The 16,675-nt window shown below is 41.5% G+C and overlaps 1 protein-coding gene across 1 annotated transcript; it reads left to right on the top strand.

The window, feature by feature from the left end:
- Positions 1–1,160: 1,160 nt before the first annotated feature.
- FKBP4 (FKBP prolyl isomerase 4) lies at positions 1,161–15,503 on the top strand. The gene is made up of 10 exons (XM_080363617.1): positions 1,161–1,382; positions 4,803–4,947; positions 6,204–6,346; positions 7,375–7,495; positions 8,019–8,175; positions 9,509–9,599; positions 9,939–10,022; positions 10,756–10,941; positions 11,415–11,654; positions 14,763–15,503. Exons 1-10 carry the CDS (start codon positions 1,299–1,301, stop codon positions 14,859–14,861), a joined length of 1,350 nt encoding a protein of 449 aa, XP_080219743.1. The 5' UTR covers positions 1,161–1,298; the 3' UTR covers positions 14,862–15,503.
- The last annotated feature ends 1,172 nt before the right edge of the window (positions 15,504–16,675 follow it).

Raw genomic sequence — 16,675 nt, 5'->3', positions numbered from 1 at the left:
GGAACCCAAGCTGCCAAGTCGATTGAAACCAGACTGGCGCCCCCTTTTGCTGTTAATCATCATTATCTTGTCTCCTCAAGTTTACAGCTAGGTGCAGTAAAACTTCTTATCTTGGCATTCAATGGGGTTCTGTTTTTCTTAACATAAGTTTACATAAAGCTCTAAACTAAGCACTTATTGTGTGGCTGAGCCTTAAAGTGTTATTTCGTTAGTAGGCACCCATTATGTTTAGTTAACTCTTAAAATGTTAGTTCCCTCCATCAATGGCCTGAGGTAGGGAGCATGCAAAGCTGTGCAGGATAAGCCCAGGGAGCCAGTATTATGCCCAAAAGAGTAGAGAAGATCCTAGTCTGATTTTAGGTAATTGGAAGTTGCAAATGGTTTGGCCAAAATTTGCATACAGCTCATGACATTTGTACACATGATGAATAAGCCTACAACCTGATCTGTTAATTCCTCTACATTTGCACCAATGCTTTTCATATTCAGAAGGGGCATCTCTTTTTATCGATGCATCCCCAAATACTCCAGCAGCAGGTTAAGGCACAAACCACTGCTACTTACCCTGATGGATAGGGACGGGCAAGACACAGAGCTCACACTCTCTGCCCTAAACACGTCTTCACCTTTACTGGTCCAGGTTAACAAACCATTTTAAATCAAATGATGTCTAATGGGACACCTGAGCTCCCGAGACTGTTATGCTTGCTACTGGCATGCCGCTTGTATGCCTGTTTCTACAGCCTTTCCTGTAATCATCCACAGGCTTGTGGTGGGCAAAACCACACCCACACATCTGCAAAGGCCTGCTAATACTGAAGTGGGAGGACAGTCGGTTTTACTCTACGTGCAGTTTTGAGTAAAATAACCAGGACAGGGCGCAACAGATCCTCCTCGCTGCTGGGCTACCCTGCACCACCTACGAGAACTAGGCACACCTTGCCCCGCCCGCCCGTCCGCCCGCCCAGCGCGCCCTCCCTCTTCTTGTTGAATAAACTCTAAGGTTCACCCTCATCCCCGGCCCTTAGCACTACCGGCTGTTTTACAGCAGCCTGGCTGCCTCTAGAAACTTCTCGGTTCCTCCCTCTCCCCTCCCCTTCCTCCGCCCCGCTAGCCAGGGGGCTGGCGCTGCGGCGGAGCAAGGAAGAAAGGAAGGAAAGAAACGCGCTGCTGCTCTCTCCCGTCCGCGTAGCTCAGAGGCGGAGGCGCAGCGAGGCGCTAGCCCCAGCTCGGTGGGAGGCCGGTGCCGACCCCACGAGGCGGCTCTTCCCTACGCAGCGGTGGCAGCGGCAGGCGGGATGACGGCGGAGAAGATGAAAGCGGACGGGGCTCCCTTGGAAGGCACGGACATCACCCCTAAGCAGGATGAGGGCGTCCTCAAGGTACCGGCCGCTGCGGCTCCCCGTCCCTATCCCCTGGCACTGACTCGGAGGCCTGTGGGGAGGGGGCGGAGCGGCCCCTTCTCACGCGCCAGCGGGTGCTCCCCGGGCGCCCGACCCCCCTTGGGGCCTGTTTGTCCCCTGAGAGAAAGGGGATAAGGCCGTTACTGGGCTACCCGCTGCCCGGCAGGCTCGCGCAGCCCTCGCGGTTAAACATTAGTGGCGGGAGGCTCCCACGGGCGCGCACGCGCTGCCCGCCTGCGGGGTCTCTCGCGCGGGGCTGCCGACATCTCGTTACTGTTCGCCCACCCTCTCCTCCCCAGGCCGAGGCGAGCTTGAGTCCGGGCTGCCTGCTAGGAAACCCCGGGGTCACGAAGGACTGCGGCGGGGAGAGAAGCTTGTTTCTGCGTTCCACCTTTCCCCAGGGCTGGGGTTGAGGGGGGGGGGGGGGGGGGGGGAAAGGAGCTGGTCGAACTCTTCGTCTGGCTCGCAGGGTGCGGCTCGTTTCGGGGGGGCCTGGTCCGCGCCCCCCCCGCCGGCCCGTGTTAGGGGGCTGGATATTAAGGACGGTGCCTCGGCAGCGCATGTGTGTTTGTGTATCTTTATAGCCGGTGCAAAGTAGCGCTGCGCTGCCTCCTTTTGCCAGTCTTTAAGGCTCTAGAAATGGGGCTCTCCATCTTGGTAGGAGTATGCTCTCTAAGCTGAGATGGTGCATTGTACACGTGGGCCTAATGTAAATGCACCTCGGCGGCAGGAGCCGGAAAGGCTGCCCAGTGGTTCAGCTTCAGTGGGAAAAGTAGCTCTTATCAATCTACAGGAGCAGTCATTGATAGAGCTGGCAGCATGGCTGGTTGCGGTCGCGGTTTGTGCGATGTATTGAGAATGCTGGTCGACTGGCTTCTGTTTTTTGTACTGGGCAGGCAGTTGGTAAGGGTAGCAGGATTTATATCATGAGGGGGAGTTGATCTAACTTCCTCTGTCAGATATTTCCTATTTCCATATGTCTGGAAACTTCTTTAGTCTCTCTTAAAAACATCAGCAATTACTAGAAGCATTTTTTTAATCGCAGTGAAATTTCAGAGTTATAGTGTTTGGAAGAAGAAAAGTGGCACCACAGCAAAGACAAAGTTCTGGTTTTAAGTTTCAGAGCCTTCTGGCTTTAAATTCTGGGTTTATCGCAGAATTGCTGTCTCCAGTTCAGGAGCGATATCAGCAGCTACATGGAAGATCTGTGGTTGGCCTCTATACTCAGCTTTCTCATGTTTACTGCTAACATCATTTGGGGAGAGTTTGTATTTTTTGCATGTAGCACAATGTCAGGTTGGAGTTCTCATCTACCTGGCTGCAAGGAAGCTGCCTGCAGGTCTCCTGCATCTCAGATCCCAGAGCATGGTAAAAGGCAATGAGTCTCTGACTACTCCGTGCAATACCCACCTTTTGATGAGGGAGAAGCAGCAAGTGATTGTTTTTAAAACAAATTTTTAAAATGAGAGGAGGAAAATACACTGGTAAAAACACTGATGTTGTGAAAACCTCAAAAAAAATGGGGATGGTGAATTGATAAGACAAAATGCAGTACAGGTCACGAAGTCCAGCACTCTTGGATTTTATTTTTCTAGTAATTGCCAGAGTGCAGAATGCAGAGATTGAAATCAGGGGTCTAACTCTGAACTAATCTACACCAATTTTGTGCTGGTATCATTGCACTGATTCCAGGGGAGGGTTTTTTTTATTTCTTCATTAGCTTTATATCATAATAGTACCCAGAAGCTTTTACCTGGTGCTGCTAAATGTGTTTGCCCTATTTCTAGTGTAAGTGTTAAAGTTTACAAATAGAAATACTCACAATCACAATATGAACAGAAAAATTAGGTTTTTCTGCCTGAGAGGGAAATGTAAACCTTATGGAAAATATGGTTGCCATATTATTATATGAAAAAGTGAAACCTGAGTGTTTTGAAAATGAAGTAAATGCAAGAGAATAATATCATATAAATACTGAAAATCAGACATTCATTATTTCTGTGTTGGGTAACTCAATATGACACTACAAGAATGGCATTTGGAAAAGCTTCATACATTTCCATTAAATGCAGTTAATATTTTGAAGTGACTTCAGATTGGCTGCCGTAAAATTACCAGTTTAGATCCACTGTATGGGTTTTGGTTAATTACCAGATTCACATTATTTTCATATGTCTGTGTTCCCCTATCTCTCCGAGAGTGGTTGCTTGAATTTTTGCCTTCTTTGGGAGATAAATCAGTATATTAGTTCTGTAATGTTAATAACTGCTGTACACTGAGGTGGTGCCGAGTAAGGGGATGGAATGCTGTGTGAGGTTAGGCATCCCTTTCGACACGGAGTATTCTCACCTTAGGAAACTGAGCAGGTAGCATGATGTTTTTACAGCTTTTCCGTAAAGAAGGGACACAAATGCATACTTCTGTATAACGGCTCTGTCTGTCTTCCATGAACCATATGTTTTCCAGGTCTTTATAGATGCAAGCAGACATGGTCCTCTATTGGTTCCATTGCTTAGCTAAAGTAATGTGGAGCTTTGGTTAGGTGGTTTCAATCAATATTGGAGAAGACTCGAATTTGAACTTCAGGAGTGCTGTTACGGGCAAGCCCTATGTGATAATGTATATAAAAATAGAGAATAATACTGACATTTCAAATGAACACCAGAGAAATTGGCTGATCTTGCTTTTTGTATAGTGTGGACTTAGTTGATACTGCACTTGCTAGCTGGGGAACCTCTCAAGAAAATCAAATCCTTGTAGCTGTTTGTGAAATTGGGGTACTAGCAATCCATGTCAGAGTTGCAGAGAGACAAAACTAATACAATATAATAATTCCTAAATGTTACTGTGTTGGCTGCTAGAACTAACCTGCATTGGGACAAGATTCTGTTCACCTTCGTTAAACTGTCTGCTTTAACTCAAGGAATCTCAGATTACATGTTAGAATAGACTTTGCATGGAATGAAACAGCTTGTATTCTTGTTGAAGTGCTTTATCTAGAATACCAGATTCTGGGTAATGATTGAGTGGTGGTGAGGAAAGTACTTGAATAAAGTAAAAAAAGTGTAATGCTTTACCTGATTAACTTTTGAGAATATTTTAAAATGTTGTTGAGGAAAGGTAAGTGATACTGTGAACTATAGGTGCAGAGATCTGTAAGCTGGTGCCACTGTTGGCAATTAAGTTCTGCTATCACAGCAGAGCCATCTTGACGTTCCTGCATTTGCAACACTGCTAATCTGTACATATGATAGTCGATTTATTTCCAGGTAAAGTATTTGCAGGTTTACTTCAGTTATCTACAGAAGCTGATAACATATGCATCTAAGTACATGGAAGTAATGTCCACTAGGGAGACTTAGTTTTCAGCATCTTAATGTTGCTTACTGTTTTTCTCAGGTTATCAAGAGAGAAGGCAGTGGAACAGAGTCTCCAATGATAGGTGATAAAGTGACCGTCCATTACACAGGATGGCTTCTTGATGGCACAAAATTTGATTCCAGTCTGGACAGGAAAGACAAATTCTCATTTGACTTGGGGAAAGGTAATATCTTGTGTTTCGTATTGGTCAGTTTTGGTAAAAATTGAGATGAGATTTCCTTGCATGTGTGGCTCCATGGCACGTTAAAGTTGCTGTTTAAACTTGTTTTCAGAGCTTAAGGTTTATTGTCTTAGAATTGCACAATCAGAACAGCTTTGACATTTTTCTCAATGAGAAAACTGTAGCCCCTTGATGAAGCCTGCTAAAGAATTCGTGGGCCTCAGGCAAAGCACTGCAGGGAAGCAAATTTGCCCTGAAGTATAGCGATAAAGGGTAGTTAAAAAGCCAGAATGTGCATTTTGTTAATTGTGGTTTTTGATGGAAGACTCAAATTCAGTCGTACTTAGTTGTGACCAGATACTGGGACACAGGGTGCACAAGGGCAGCTGTCAGCTGCAGCGTGGTAAAACGAACTCCCTTTTTCCCTAAGTTCCCAAATGAAACAGAATATGAATCTTGAAGCAGTGCATCTCTTCATTACCAAAAACCTTCATTTTTGAAAAAATCCACACATCCTTGTTCCAGCAAATCTTACAACTCAATCTGAGTTTTCTCCTGGTAGTTCATTGCTGCTTTTTTATTTGGGAGATAATCTGAGATTTCAGTACACTGCAGAATTTAAGTGTACCTATTAACATAAGACTAAGAGAAAGGCTGCTTGATTGAGCTGAAGGGAGCAGCAAGTAGGAGAACTGATTAAGAGACATTAAGATAGGATTTTGTTACTTGAGGTTCCAGCTTCTGTTCACTTCTGGCTGTAGAAGGAATACTACTTACTTTCCTCCCTCTTTCTGTTACAAGTGTATGTAACTTAGTTACTGCTCCTGCTGTTCTTGGCCAGCTGATAAAGTATATAGAGAAAAGGCTGTTGTTTTGGATTGTTTTCAAAATATGAGCAGGCAATCTCTCACCCTAAGACCTCCTCTTCAAAGAGTCTATGGTTGTTTCCTTACACTTGAGATTGTGCCAAGCACTTCAGCCCCTGTCTGTGTTCAGATGACTAATATTTGCTGTGAGCAAAGAAGTAAGGGGAGGAAAAGAATCGCTACACCTAGAATGAATAAATACAGCTAAATTTGATCCCCAGGTAAATTTATAATTAGAGTTAAAACTGATATACATAAATCAGAGTGAGCGCAAGTCTTTTCATATTTGTCTTAGCTGTTGTATACTACAAACAATGATGCTCAGTTTCGTAGCTGATCCTATGTCTTGCATGTATGCATAGCAATCATGTGATTGAAATTTGGCTTAAATAGGTGAGGTGATCAAAGCATGGGATATTGCTGTGGCAACTATGAAGGTTGGTGAAATCTGTCGGATTACGTGCAAACCAGAATATGCCTATGGCTCAGCTGGGAGCCCCCCAAAGATACCTCCCAACTCTACACTGATTTTTGAGGTAAGTGGGAGAAGGTCATGAAAATGGTACACTTGAAAACCAAACAGAGATCATATTTCACTGTAGAGAATGTGTGATGTAATATCCCTTCAGAACAGGAACGTGACATTTTCTACGGAGAAAAATGTAGTCAGATAGGGTAATGTGGGCAAGGCATAGAGTTCTGGTCTGGCTGCTACTGATGCGCAGTGGTTCAGGTTCCATTGTTTTTTGAGTTTAACAATATTTTAAGGTTTTTCATTATTTACAGTTTCAAATTTACAGTTATGGAGTGATTCACTAGGATAGTTTGGGTTGGCCGGCTGGGCAGGGGAGGGAGGACTTTCTCAGTGGTGAGCTCTGAAGTAGTGAAGAAATGAAATCTTTATAATGTTTAGCGTAAGTATCACAAGTGAAAAGAGGATTAAAGATTTCAACAACAGAGCAATTAATGTCCTCGGTAATGTTTTTTTCATACTATGTCTTTGCAACTTTAACGTGATCTTTTATGAGCTATTTGGGGGAGAAAAGAGATAATTATCCTATGTAAACTGTAGGATATAAAATGTTTTTTGAACGGCCTTGCAACTATGAACTCCCAACCAACCAAACAGAAACACAAACAAGAAAAACCTTAAGCCTGAAAACCACTATCCATACTTCTGCCTGCAGACATTAGCAGAAATACTGTTAAATAAGCCAGTAGAATCTTATTTTTGCAATAGTCCCTAAGCATTGTGGCTCATGTAAGCTTTGTTCAGAAGACAGGTTCACAGTCCTTCCAGTTAAAGGTTCTAATTTGTAGTATGTGGAGACCAAAATTGCTGGAGAAAAAAAGCTGTAAAGGTCTGAATGTAATCTGAAACTCTTATGTAGGTTTCCATCCAGCAGCATTTTCATAGCCTAGGCTATCTAATGTGTTACAGGACATTAACTAAGACAGTGGTTTCTTGAACAGCTATAGTTTCAAAGACCTCTGGAGAACAATTTCTCTGAGTTACTGAACTGAATTGATGAGAATAAATGCAAGGCTTTTCTTCCTTCTGCAGATAGAACTTTTTGAGTTCAAGGGGGAGGACCTCACTGATGATGAAGATGGTGGCATCATCCGAAGAATCCGTAAAAAGGGGGAAGGCTACTCCAAGCCTAATGAGGGTGCTGTTGTAGAGAGTAAGTATATTACACAAATAGTAAACAGGTTTAACATATGGGAGGACAGAACTTTTTCCCAATCTACAACTCCTTGATCTGAGAGTGAAGAATATATGGCTTCTCTTTCCTTTACTAAGTAATTTAACAACCTAGAGTAAGCTTTCATTCTTTTATTTCCAGTAAGGTTTAATTTTCCAGCAGCAACTGTGTTCTCCAGAGATACTGAATCCAATAAAGTGCTTATCTGATCACAAGGTAGATTAATCTAATACAGTATTTCCATTTGCTGAGAAATGAAGGGAAATAGTTCTGGCACTTGTTGGAGTGAAAAATAGTAATTTTTAAAATTCATCTATATATTACTTACGTTTAGCATTAGAAGTTGTATTTGTGGCTAGTAGCCAGCATGCATAGGTAGCTGTTAAAAAGAGAAAAGACTGTTTAGGAGAAGGCTTTGGCACTCCCTGTATAATCTGTGCTACCTTACCATAAAGAGATATCTTCCGCTTTTTATCTGGGTTGTTCTGTTCTTTGTTACCAGTCCAATTTGAAGGCCGATGTGGAGATCGTGTTTTTGACAGTCGGGAATTGCGGTTTGAGATTGGAGAAGGTGACAACTACGATCTCCCTCATGGTCTGGAGAAAGCAATTCAAAAAATGGAGAAATTGGAGGAATCTGTGTTCTATCTCAAACCCAAGTACGCTGGTTTTGATCTTTTGATATTTGAAGGACTTAAACTAAGCATCTGGCAAGAATTAGGTGTTTTATTTTAATGCCTTACAGCATGTTTCAGTGCTGTAGTAAAAACTTAATCAGCCCCCAAAGTTTGACGTATGAGAAGTACAAAGCTAAGATCGCTTTTGTTTGTGAAGTAGTAGCACTCCAAAAGAAATTTACTTAAGATTCTATAGTGTAAGTCTTGGTGAATATGAAAAAGAAAATATTGGTCTCTTTAACTTGTATTTTTGTGGTTCCTCTTAATGAAACAGAACTTATTGTACAGCTGTGCATATAAAGATACCTAAAGAACAGCCTCAGAATAGGAAGAAGCTGAAGAGCCTCCTGAGCAGCCTGATGTGACCATGTAGTTAGTCCTTAGCCGATGTGGTTAGTAAAGAGTATCAGAAATCTTCTGTCAGTAGAAAATGTTCACTGATATTCTGAAAGCCTTTTGGAAAAAGAACTTCAAGATTCCTGTGAGATGCAAAGCAGAGTTATATCCACATCTTGGACCATTATAAGAGCTTTCTGAGAGCAAGAACAGCTGAGATGTATGACTGCCCAGTATTGTAAACTTAAACAGTATTGGATGTAAGAAGAATTTTCTCTTTACAGTGAGAGCACATCTGAAACAAGTAGAGTTTGCACTGGTTGTTTCCATCAAATTGGAATTAATTTCAGGGTTTGTTGGTTTTTTTTTTTAGTTTTAAAACTGCAGGTGAACCTGATGGGAGAAGAAAAGCAAAGCAATCTGATCTTGAGGGTTTTCCTGCCACTATGCAGCTTCTTACTGGAGCTGCAGAGCAGAACCTTTCTATAGACATTTACTGTTAATCAACTGATTGGCAGCATGTTAAGTGTACAGCTGTTCACTTAATCTCTATTTATTGTTGTCTTTGCGTTTCTTAGTACTAAAATACAGGTGCTCTGGAGGAAACATCCAGTTTCAGACCAGGAATATAAAGCAAGATGTGTATAAGTTGAAAATATATTTTTCCTTGATGGAGAGAGAACTTTTCCTTCATATAAGCTTAAAAAAAGGGGGAGTGGGGAAGAATAGGAACTGATAACCTAGAGATTAATGAAATAAATCGCAGGTTGCTCTGCCTTTATTCTGCCTTGTGCTTGCTAATTTTAGAATAGTAACCCAAATTCTTCAAGCCTTTCTGTCTTGTAATAATGCTGTATAGTCATCCCAGATTTGCATGGGAGTTTTGCCTCCAGCTTCCTATGTACCTAATGTGGCTGGCTGGATAGTTTTGGAACTCTTTTGTTTGTTTCTTTTTCTACCCCACCACCCAATCTTACAGCTATGGTTTTGGAAGTTCTGGGAAGGAGAAGTTTCAGATTCCTCCAGATGTGGAGCTACAGTATGAAGTGAAACTCAAAAGCTTTGAAAAGGTAGGAACAAGAGAATACTTCGCAAAACTGACTGGGAGATGAGGGAGGAAGTGAGTGCAGCTTAAACAAGGACAATGGAATCCTTGAATGCTGATCTGAAATAGGGAAGCCATTGTTGTCAGAGATTATGACACACTGGGAGATCTTGGCTGAAATTGTCCTTGTTCTTACTGTATCCCTGTCTGTTGCAGATAGTATCTCTCTTGCTCTAGCCCAGTTTACATTAGTGGTGCAAAACTCTGCTTTGCCAAACCTGCCTCTGTTAGTGAGAAGCAGCTGATACAGCTTCTGGTTTCCTCGAAGTTCTGTCATTGACTTGAACTGCTTCTGTTTGGGTAGGCTAAGGAGTCTTGGGAAATGAACACAGATGAGAAGCTGGAACAAAGCTGCATTGTGAAGGAGAGAGGCACTCAGTACTTCAAGGTAAACTCTATTACTCAAGCAATAATAGCATTTTTTTAGTCCATGTCATAAGCTGATAATGATGATTACAGGTTCTATCATTTTAGAGTGATGTTCATGGTATTCTCTATGATGTTCTACAGGGAGGACTGAAGGGGAAGATGTCTTTTAAAAAAAAAAAAAAAAAGCCTCAGAGTTGGAATATCCAAACAACTAACTATGCAAGGTGTTAGTTCACCCTGTTGGAGGTGTTTGCTGTACCTACAGATAACTTCGAAGCATACATTGAATAGTAGCAAGGTTATATTATCTAAGTTCCTACTGTGGAATATGCTGTGAATTAAAAACATTTCATTTGGATAGAGTTGTGTGGAGAAACTGTTTGAAACAATTTGACCAGCTAAAGGCAGACTTTCCCATTATCTTCATGACATAGCAATAGTTGTGTTGTTTTGAAAGTGCCCCATCTTCCTTGATTTGTATCAGAAGTTGAATATTAGGTGGGAGTTAAAAGTGAAGTATCACTGCTGGCCTGTACCCCTAGCTTTAGTGGGGGAACCAGTGTATTCCTTAAGATTTTCTGATCCTATGCAGGAATGGCTTTCAGAAGTAGTATGTTTTTGATGTTACGAGTTATTTTCTGATTACTCTGAATTATTTTTTTTCATATCTATTGTTCAAGGTAACCAGAAGGGGGAAGAGGGAGATGAAAGTTACTTTGAGCTGTGTGACAATTGAACTGCCTTGTTTACAGGAGGGGAAATACAAACGAGCAGCATTACAGTATAAGAAGATAGTGTCGTGGCTGGAGCATGAGTCGGGACTCTCTGATGAGGAGGATACAAAAGCCAAAAGCTTGAGTCTTGCTGCTCACCTTAATCTAGCGATGTGCCATCTCAAGCTGAAGGAATACTCTCAGGCTTTGGAGAACTGCAACAAGGTAGTAAGGGTTCGTTCTTAAGCTGCACAAGCAATCTGACAGTTTACCCCTTGCTCTAACAATTTGAGGGATACCGGACTTTTCTTATCAGCTGGCAGTTCAGTACTGAATACATGATTTAAAAATATCAAATAGGTTATTTTTGTAATTATTGTCCTTGGAATATATTTTATTAACTTGATGCTACATTGAGAATATTATTTAAAAACTAGAAACACTGAGATGTGGTGAAGGTAGTAATGTTGGCAAAGGTCCTTCAAAGAGCTGGAATAGAGCTAGGACTTACTGATTCTCCTCTAATAGCCTGCTATGTTCAGTCCTCTTTGTACTTCTACTGTATTCAACTCTCAGTAAGTCCTGAAAAGACTTAAAAATCTGTATCAGCAGGTACAGTTTCTAGCAGTCTCTAGTGTTCCGACTGCATCTTATTTTTAAAAGTGTATTCTTGAATGTGGTTTTGTTCTTCAATGCAGGCACTTGAATTGGATAGCAATAATGAAAAAGGCCTCTTCCGGCGTGGAGAAGCGCACTTGGCTGTCAATGACTTTGAATTGGCCCGAGCAGATTTCCAGAAAGTGATACAACTTTATCCAAGTAACAAAGCTGCCAAAGTGCAACTGGTAACTTGTCAGCAAAAAATACGTGAGCAGCATGAAAAAGAGAAAAAGATGTATGCCAACATGTTCCAAAGGCTTGCAGACAGAGACTTAAGGGTAAGTAAAATTACTCCAGAAGAATATAGAAGGTGGTGTCACATGTTAGACAAGGAATGGTGTTTTAGATATTCAGCTTACCACCTAGTACAGATAAATACAGTGGGAAAACATTCAAGTAGCTTTCTCTGGGGGGGAAAAAAAAAATTGAAATAGCCAACGGTCAAAATGTCTAGGTTGTCTTTTTTGAACAAGATAACAACCAGTAGCAAGCATTGCACAGAATGCTTTTACTTATTTCAACTGATTTTTGCAACATATCAGTGTTGATCAGAAAGCTGTTGAAGTAATGAGGTGCAAACACAATCATGTTCAGGAACTGAAAAAAAGCACCTATTCTCCTTCAACTGGTTATTCTAAGGAACAGTCTGTTCTGGAGCCTGAGTGGCCCATTTACTGAGACCTTATGTCTGTCATACAGATGGTGCTGTGCACCATCTTGCCTGTCATGGAGACATTAAGATGTGGTTGATGTTCTCTATCTCAAATGTCACCAGTTGATTACAGTGTGTCAGGGTTCAGACTTCTTGAAGATTCATTATTCTACTGTGTGGATGGTTTCCCTACTAAGTTTTTACTCGAAGTTTAGTAAATACTAGTTCAGTTAACAGCAGCAGTATTTGAATACAGGTTATAACAAGGTTGTATCAGCTAGGAAGAAACATTCAAAGTTACTGATGAGAACCACATATCCTAAGGAGGTGTTCTGTCTATTTTCCTTAAACCTCATGGTCCAGAAGGACTAGGTAAACCTTTAACTTCCAAGACAAATATGGGATTTATATCAGACTCAAATTTTCTCAGTAACATTGGGGGAGTCTGGCAGCTTGCATATTGCGAGGTAATTTTAACAGATCTTTATGTCCACCTTCTCAGAATATGCATGGAGATTCTAAAAAATGGTCAGATATTGGTATGTCATTTTCCTGTAGTTAACTGTATCAGTCCGTCAAGGGGCCCACTGTCCTCAGATGAGTATATCCTGACAGTGTGGCCATCTCTACCTGTTGGCTGACAGTCCTACATGACACACTTCATAGACCTCTCTTTTTCTCCCCCTCCCCTAGTCCTTCAAAGTGAGATAGATCTGAAGTTAGTTTATCTCCCAGAGACAATGGGACTTCATTGGCTGAAGTAGTCATATAGTAAGCATAGGGTCATCACCCCTGACTGGATGGCTGGTTGGGCAAGCTGTTCTATTTGTAGCTTTTTGGTTGTGTTTTGTTTTCTCTTGAAAGAGTAGCAGCAGTTCTATGGATTTGGTCTACATCTCATGGAGGAGTGTAAACACACACATCAATGAAGACATTCCCCACTGATTCTGCACAGAAAGTGTAATTGTCCATGTAGATATTTATCTGGCTGAAGCAGGCTAATGTCAACAGTCCTTGCTTAGTGGACCCTGAAGGAAAGCGTTCTGTTCTTCTAGGCTTTCTCGCATATGGCCAGTGCAGTACCTTAATTTTTGGTAGTCTTTAACGAAAAATCTCAGGAAGGTAAAGATATAGCAACTAAACTGGAATTATTTCACTGTTGGGCATCCTCCCTTTTGAAATAAAAGGTTTTAATTGCCAGCTGGCAGGCTTTGTTGTGCAGGTTTCTTTCAGCACAGCTTGCTGGGAATTTGGATTCTTCTACTAGGTGTGCGACATAGCAAGATCCGTTCAGAGACGAGGAGTGGATTGCTGAAACAAGCTATACCCACTAAAAGTATGGAAAGGCTGCCTTTGTGCTTTTCAGAATGTACACTACACCTCAGCCTTTAAGAAAGACCGTTGGTAGATTGGTATTCTTGGCAAAAGGCATGGAATCATTTAGGTTGGAAAAGATGCTTAAGATCATCAAGTCCAACCACTGACCTAACACTGCCAAGTCTGTCATCAACCCATGTCCCTAAGCACCACTTCTACAGGTATTTTAAATACCTCCAGGGATGGTGACTCAACCACTTCCCTGAGCAGCTTGTTCTAATGTATGACAACCCTTTCAGTGACATTTTTTTTCTTACTATCCAATCTAAACCTCCCCTGGTGCAACTTAAGGCAGTTTCCTCTTGTCCTGTCACTTGTTACCTGTGAAAAGAGACTGGTGGCACCTTGCTATAATCTCCTTTCAGGTAGTTGGAGAGATCAAAAGGTCTCCCTGAGCCTCATTTTCTCCAGACTAAACAACATCAAGATGTTCAAGAGTTCCAGAGAAGAGGGTTTGTTTACCAATTGTCTTCTGATTGTGAAGAAAGCAGCTTGGACTATAATTCTGAAATACCTGGCGTTTGCCTATCTTACAGTCTGTTGAAGTTCAATAGCCACTCTTGCATCAGTAATTCTTTTCATTAATTCCATCAGTTTACATCTGCAAAGTGTGAATTTTTAAAAGATCAGGATTGCTAGATAACAGACTTTCTGTGTAGAGGAGACTTCACTCTTGCATGCTTCACAGTAGGCTTCTGAGGATGAAAGGCTTTTGCCTGAATGTTCTTTGGCTGTGGTTTCTTGTTGCAGCTAACTTGATGTAACATTTTAGTTTAAAGATTCTTCTCCTTTTTCCCCTCCTGTTCCCACCACTAACCGTGCATGCTTGTATCCCGTCTTGTTCTTGTCTAGTTCTCGTCTAACCTCATAATAAAACAAATGGTTCAGGGTGCTAGGTCAACAGGTGGAATAGCAATTTCACTTCACGGTCTTCTGAGATGAGGACAAGACATTTCTACTTCCCTTTACAGTGTTTGAAAATTATTGCAAGGTCAGGATGTGCTGGTCATATCCTATTGAAAAAACTGACCTCGGACCCTTACCACATGGCTTTCTGCCTTCCATATTTTTTTTATGTGGGCAGGAAACTGCCAGGGAAAGGGCAATTGAAGAAAGTGTCACATATCATCACCATCTAACATCAGTGTAATTTTTCAGTCTCCTCTAAACTGCTTCTGGTTTCCTAGATGCACAAAAAAATGCAGAGAAATTTTCAGTTTCTCTTGGCTGAAGGTCCTAATGACTTAATTCAGTCTTGCAGGGAGAACCAGGTATCCTAGTGATAAGAATTTGTGGTATTGTTTGCATTTGCTAGCAATTCTGTATCACAACAGAATATCTTTGTTTCTCTGTTTAGTCAGCTGCTACTCTTCAAACCAGCCACAACGAAGATGCAGAAATGAAAGATGAGCAGAACGGAGTTGAAGATAAATTGGAAGTTGACACAGAAGCGTGAAGACAAACCCTGTTCCTTTAGTTTTGTAAACAAAAGAATTTCCAGTGAATTATACCTTTATTTTTCTATCGGGTTAGACAGTGGCTTCAGGGAAACAGAGGCTGAAGCCATCATGCCACAGTCAGTTACAGCTTAACATGTCTGTTGAAGAAGCTGAGTGGCAGCATAGATCTGGTTTAATCCTAGGGACTTCTATTTATTCATTCGGCCTCTGTTAACTCTTTGGGTTCTGCCTGGATTTACTCTGCTTGGTTTATTTGCATTTTGCCATTAGTGTCTGTCTCCTGATTCCAGATTGCTTTAATCCTAGGTTCTGCTTCCTCAGTTTATTTCTTTCAGGTAATCAGCCTTTTCCAGGAGTCCTCATATGAGACTTGAGAACAAATTGGCACTTCGAGTTGTTCTGACTTGGCATTGCCCCCTTCCTCCCTGTTCAGTAAGGGGCCCCTTTCCATTAAGTGTTGTAACCTTTCTCACATGCGTCCTCTTTGCAAATTGCTGAAGGTGAAGACTGTGAAAGTTGCAGCTTAAGTAATAAAGTTCCAACTCAAGAAAACAGAACTTTTTGTGGCTTTTTATTGGAATTTGCACAGAACTAAGATAATTTACTGTCCTTTGATCATTTGGCATTTTTCTCATCCACATAGGTGTACAGTAGCCATAATATCTGATTATTTTTGTGTTGTTTGTTCATTGCCATAGCAAATTATAGCAATAGTCAATGCAGTATTTACCAGTTGTTTGCAAAAGAAAAAAATGTTGGTGAAAACTATGCAAAAAGCAAGTCCGTAATCTATACATAAAGTTTATTTTCTGTTCATATTGTTAGCTTCATCTTCCCCCTCACATTGTAAAACTGGATCGGGGGGAAAAAAAAAAAAAGACACATTTATTTATACCTGAAAGTGACTGGCTTTGAAGACAAAAGTTATTATAGTTTAACACATTACAAATACTTCTAATTTCTAATGAACTACGAACTTGAGCGATTCTAATGTCTGCTTATCCCCATCCCATGAGAAAACTATTACTTGATACTCTGTTTCTTTCTGCAGTATGTTTGTGTCTTGTTTGGGGCGGATGTGCTTTTGGGTTTTGTGGGGGCTTTTTGTTGTGGGTTTTTTTTGTTTGTCTGCAGGCATGGAATGTAGTACTAAAGCTTGTCTTCTCTGTTTATGCTGTTATGTAGCGTTAAACTCAGCATCTCCACTGTCTTGTTCTGAGGCCCTCTAGCAACGGGGATGCTTTTTTGCCGACTGCAGGAGGTAGATAATTTCTTTTTCAGATATAGAAATGGGATTTTTTTTGCGGTGAGAAAGATATGTTATCCCTGGCATGGGATGACCTGAAATTGTTTGTGTATTGCGAAGAGTATCCCTGTTTTTAGTATGAATGACATCTGAAATCTTTGTTTGAATTCCTGGTCTCTTTTGCTGAGATGAAAGTACTGTATAAGCACGCACTTAGTCATGGCTTTCTTAGGGGCCAGGAGATTGCCTGTATATGCTTCTGCAGGAACACCAGCTTGGGCCTGGCAGACCTATCACTGAACTGTCATCAAAGCATTAAGGCCTGATTGACATGCTGTCCTGCCCCCAGAGCCAAGACAAGAAGTTCACCACCTGCTTTGGGGTTGGAGCTAGCTGAGGAAGCTGTGAACTGCACTGCTCTGTTCATGATGTAGCAGTGCCCCTTGAGTTTCAGTGCATGGAGGGGGGAATAGGAGAAGCAGCAGGATAAAAGACTTGGTCATCACATTTAAGGAATGCTGTTTTGATTTACTTAGTAAAATCTTGTCATTGCCAGGTAATGCA

This window comes from Nesoenas mayeri (assembly GCF_963082525.1).
Source record: "Nesoenas mayeri genome assembly, chromosome: 1".
Taxonomy (NCBI): Eukaryota; Metazoa; Chordata; class Aves; order Columbiformes; family Columbidae; genus Nesoenas; species Nesoenas mayeri.
This window is presented reverse-complemented; position numbering and strand designations above follow the sequence as displayed.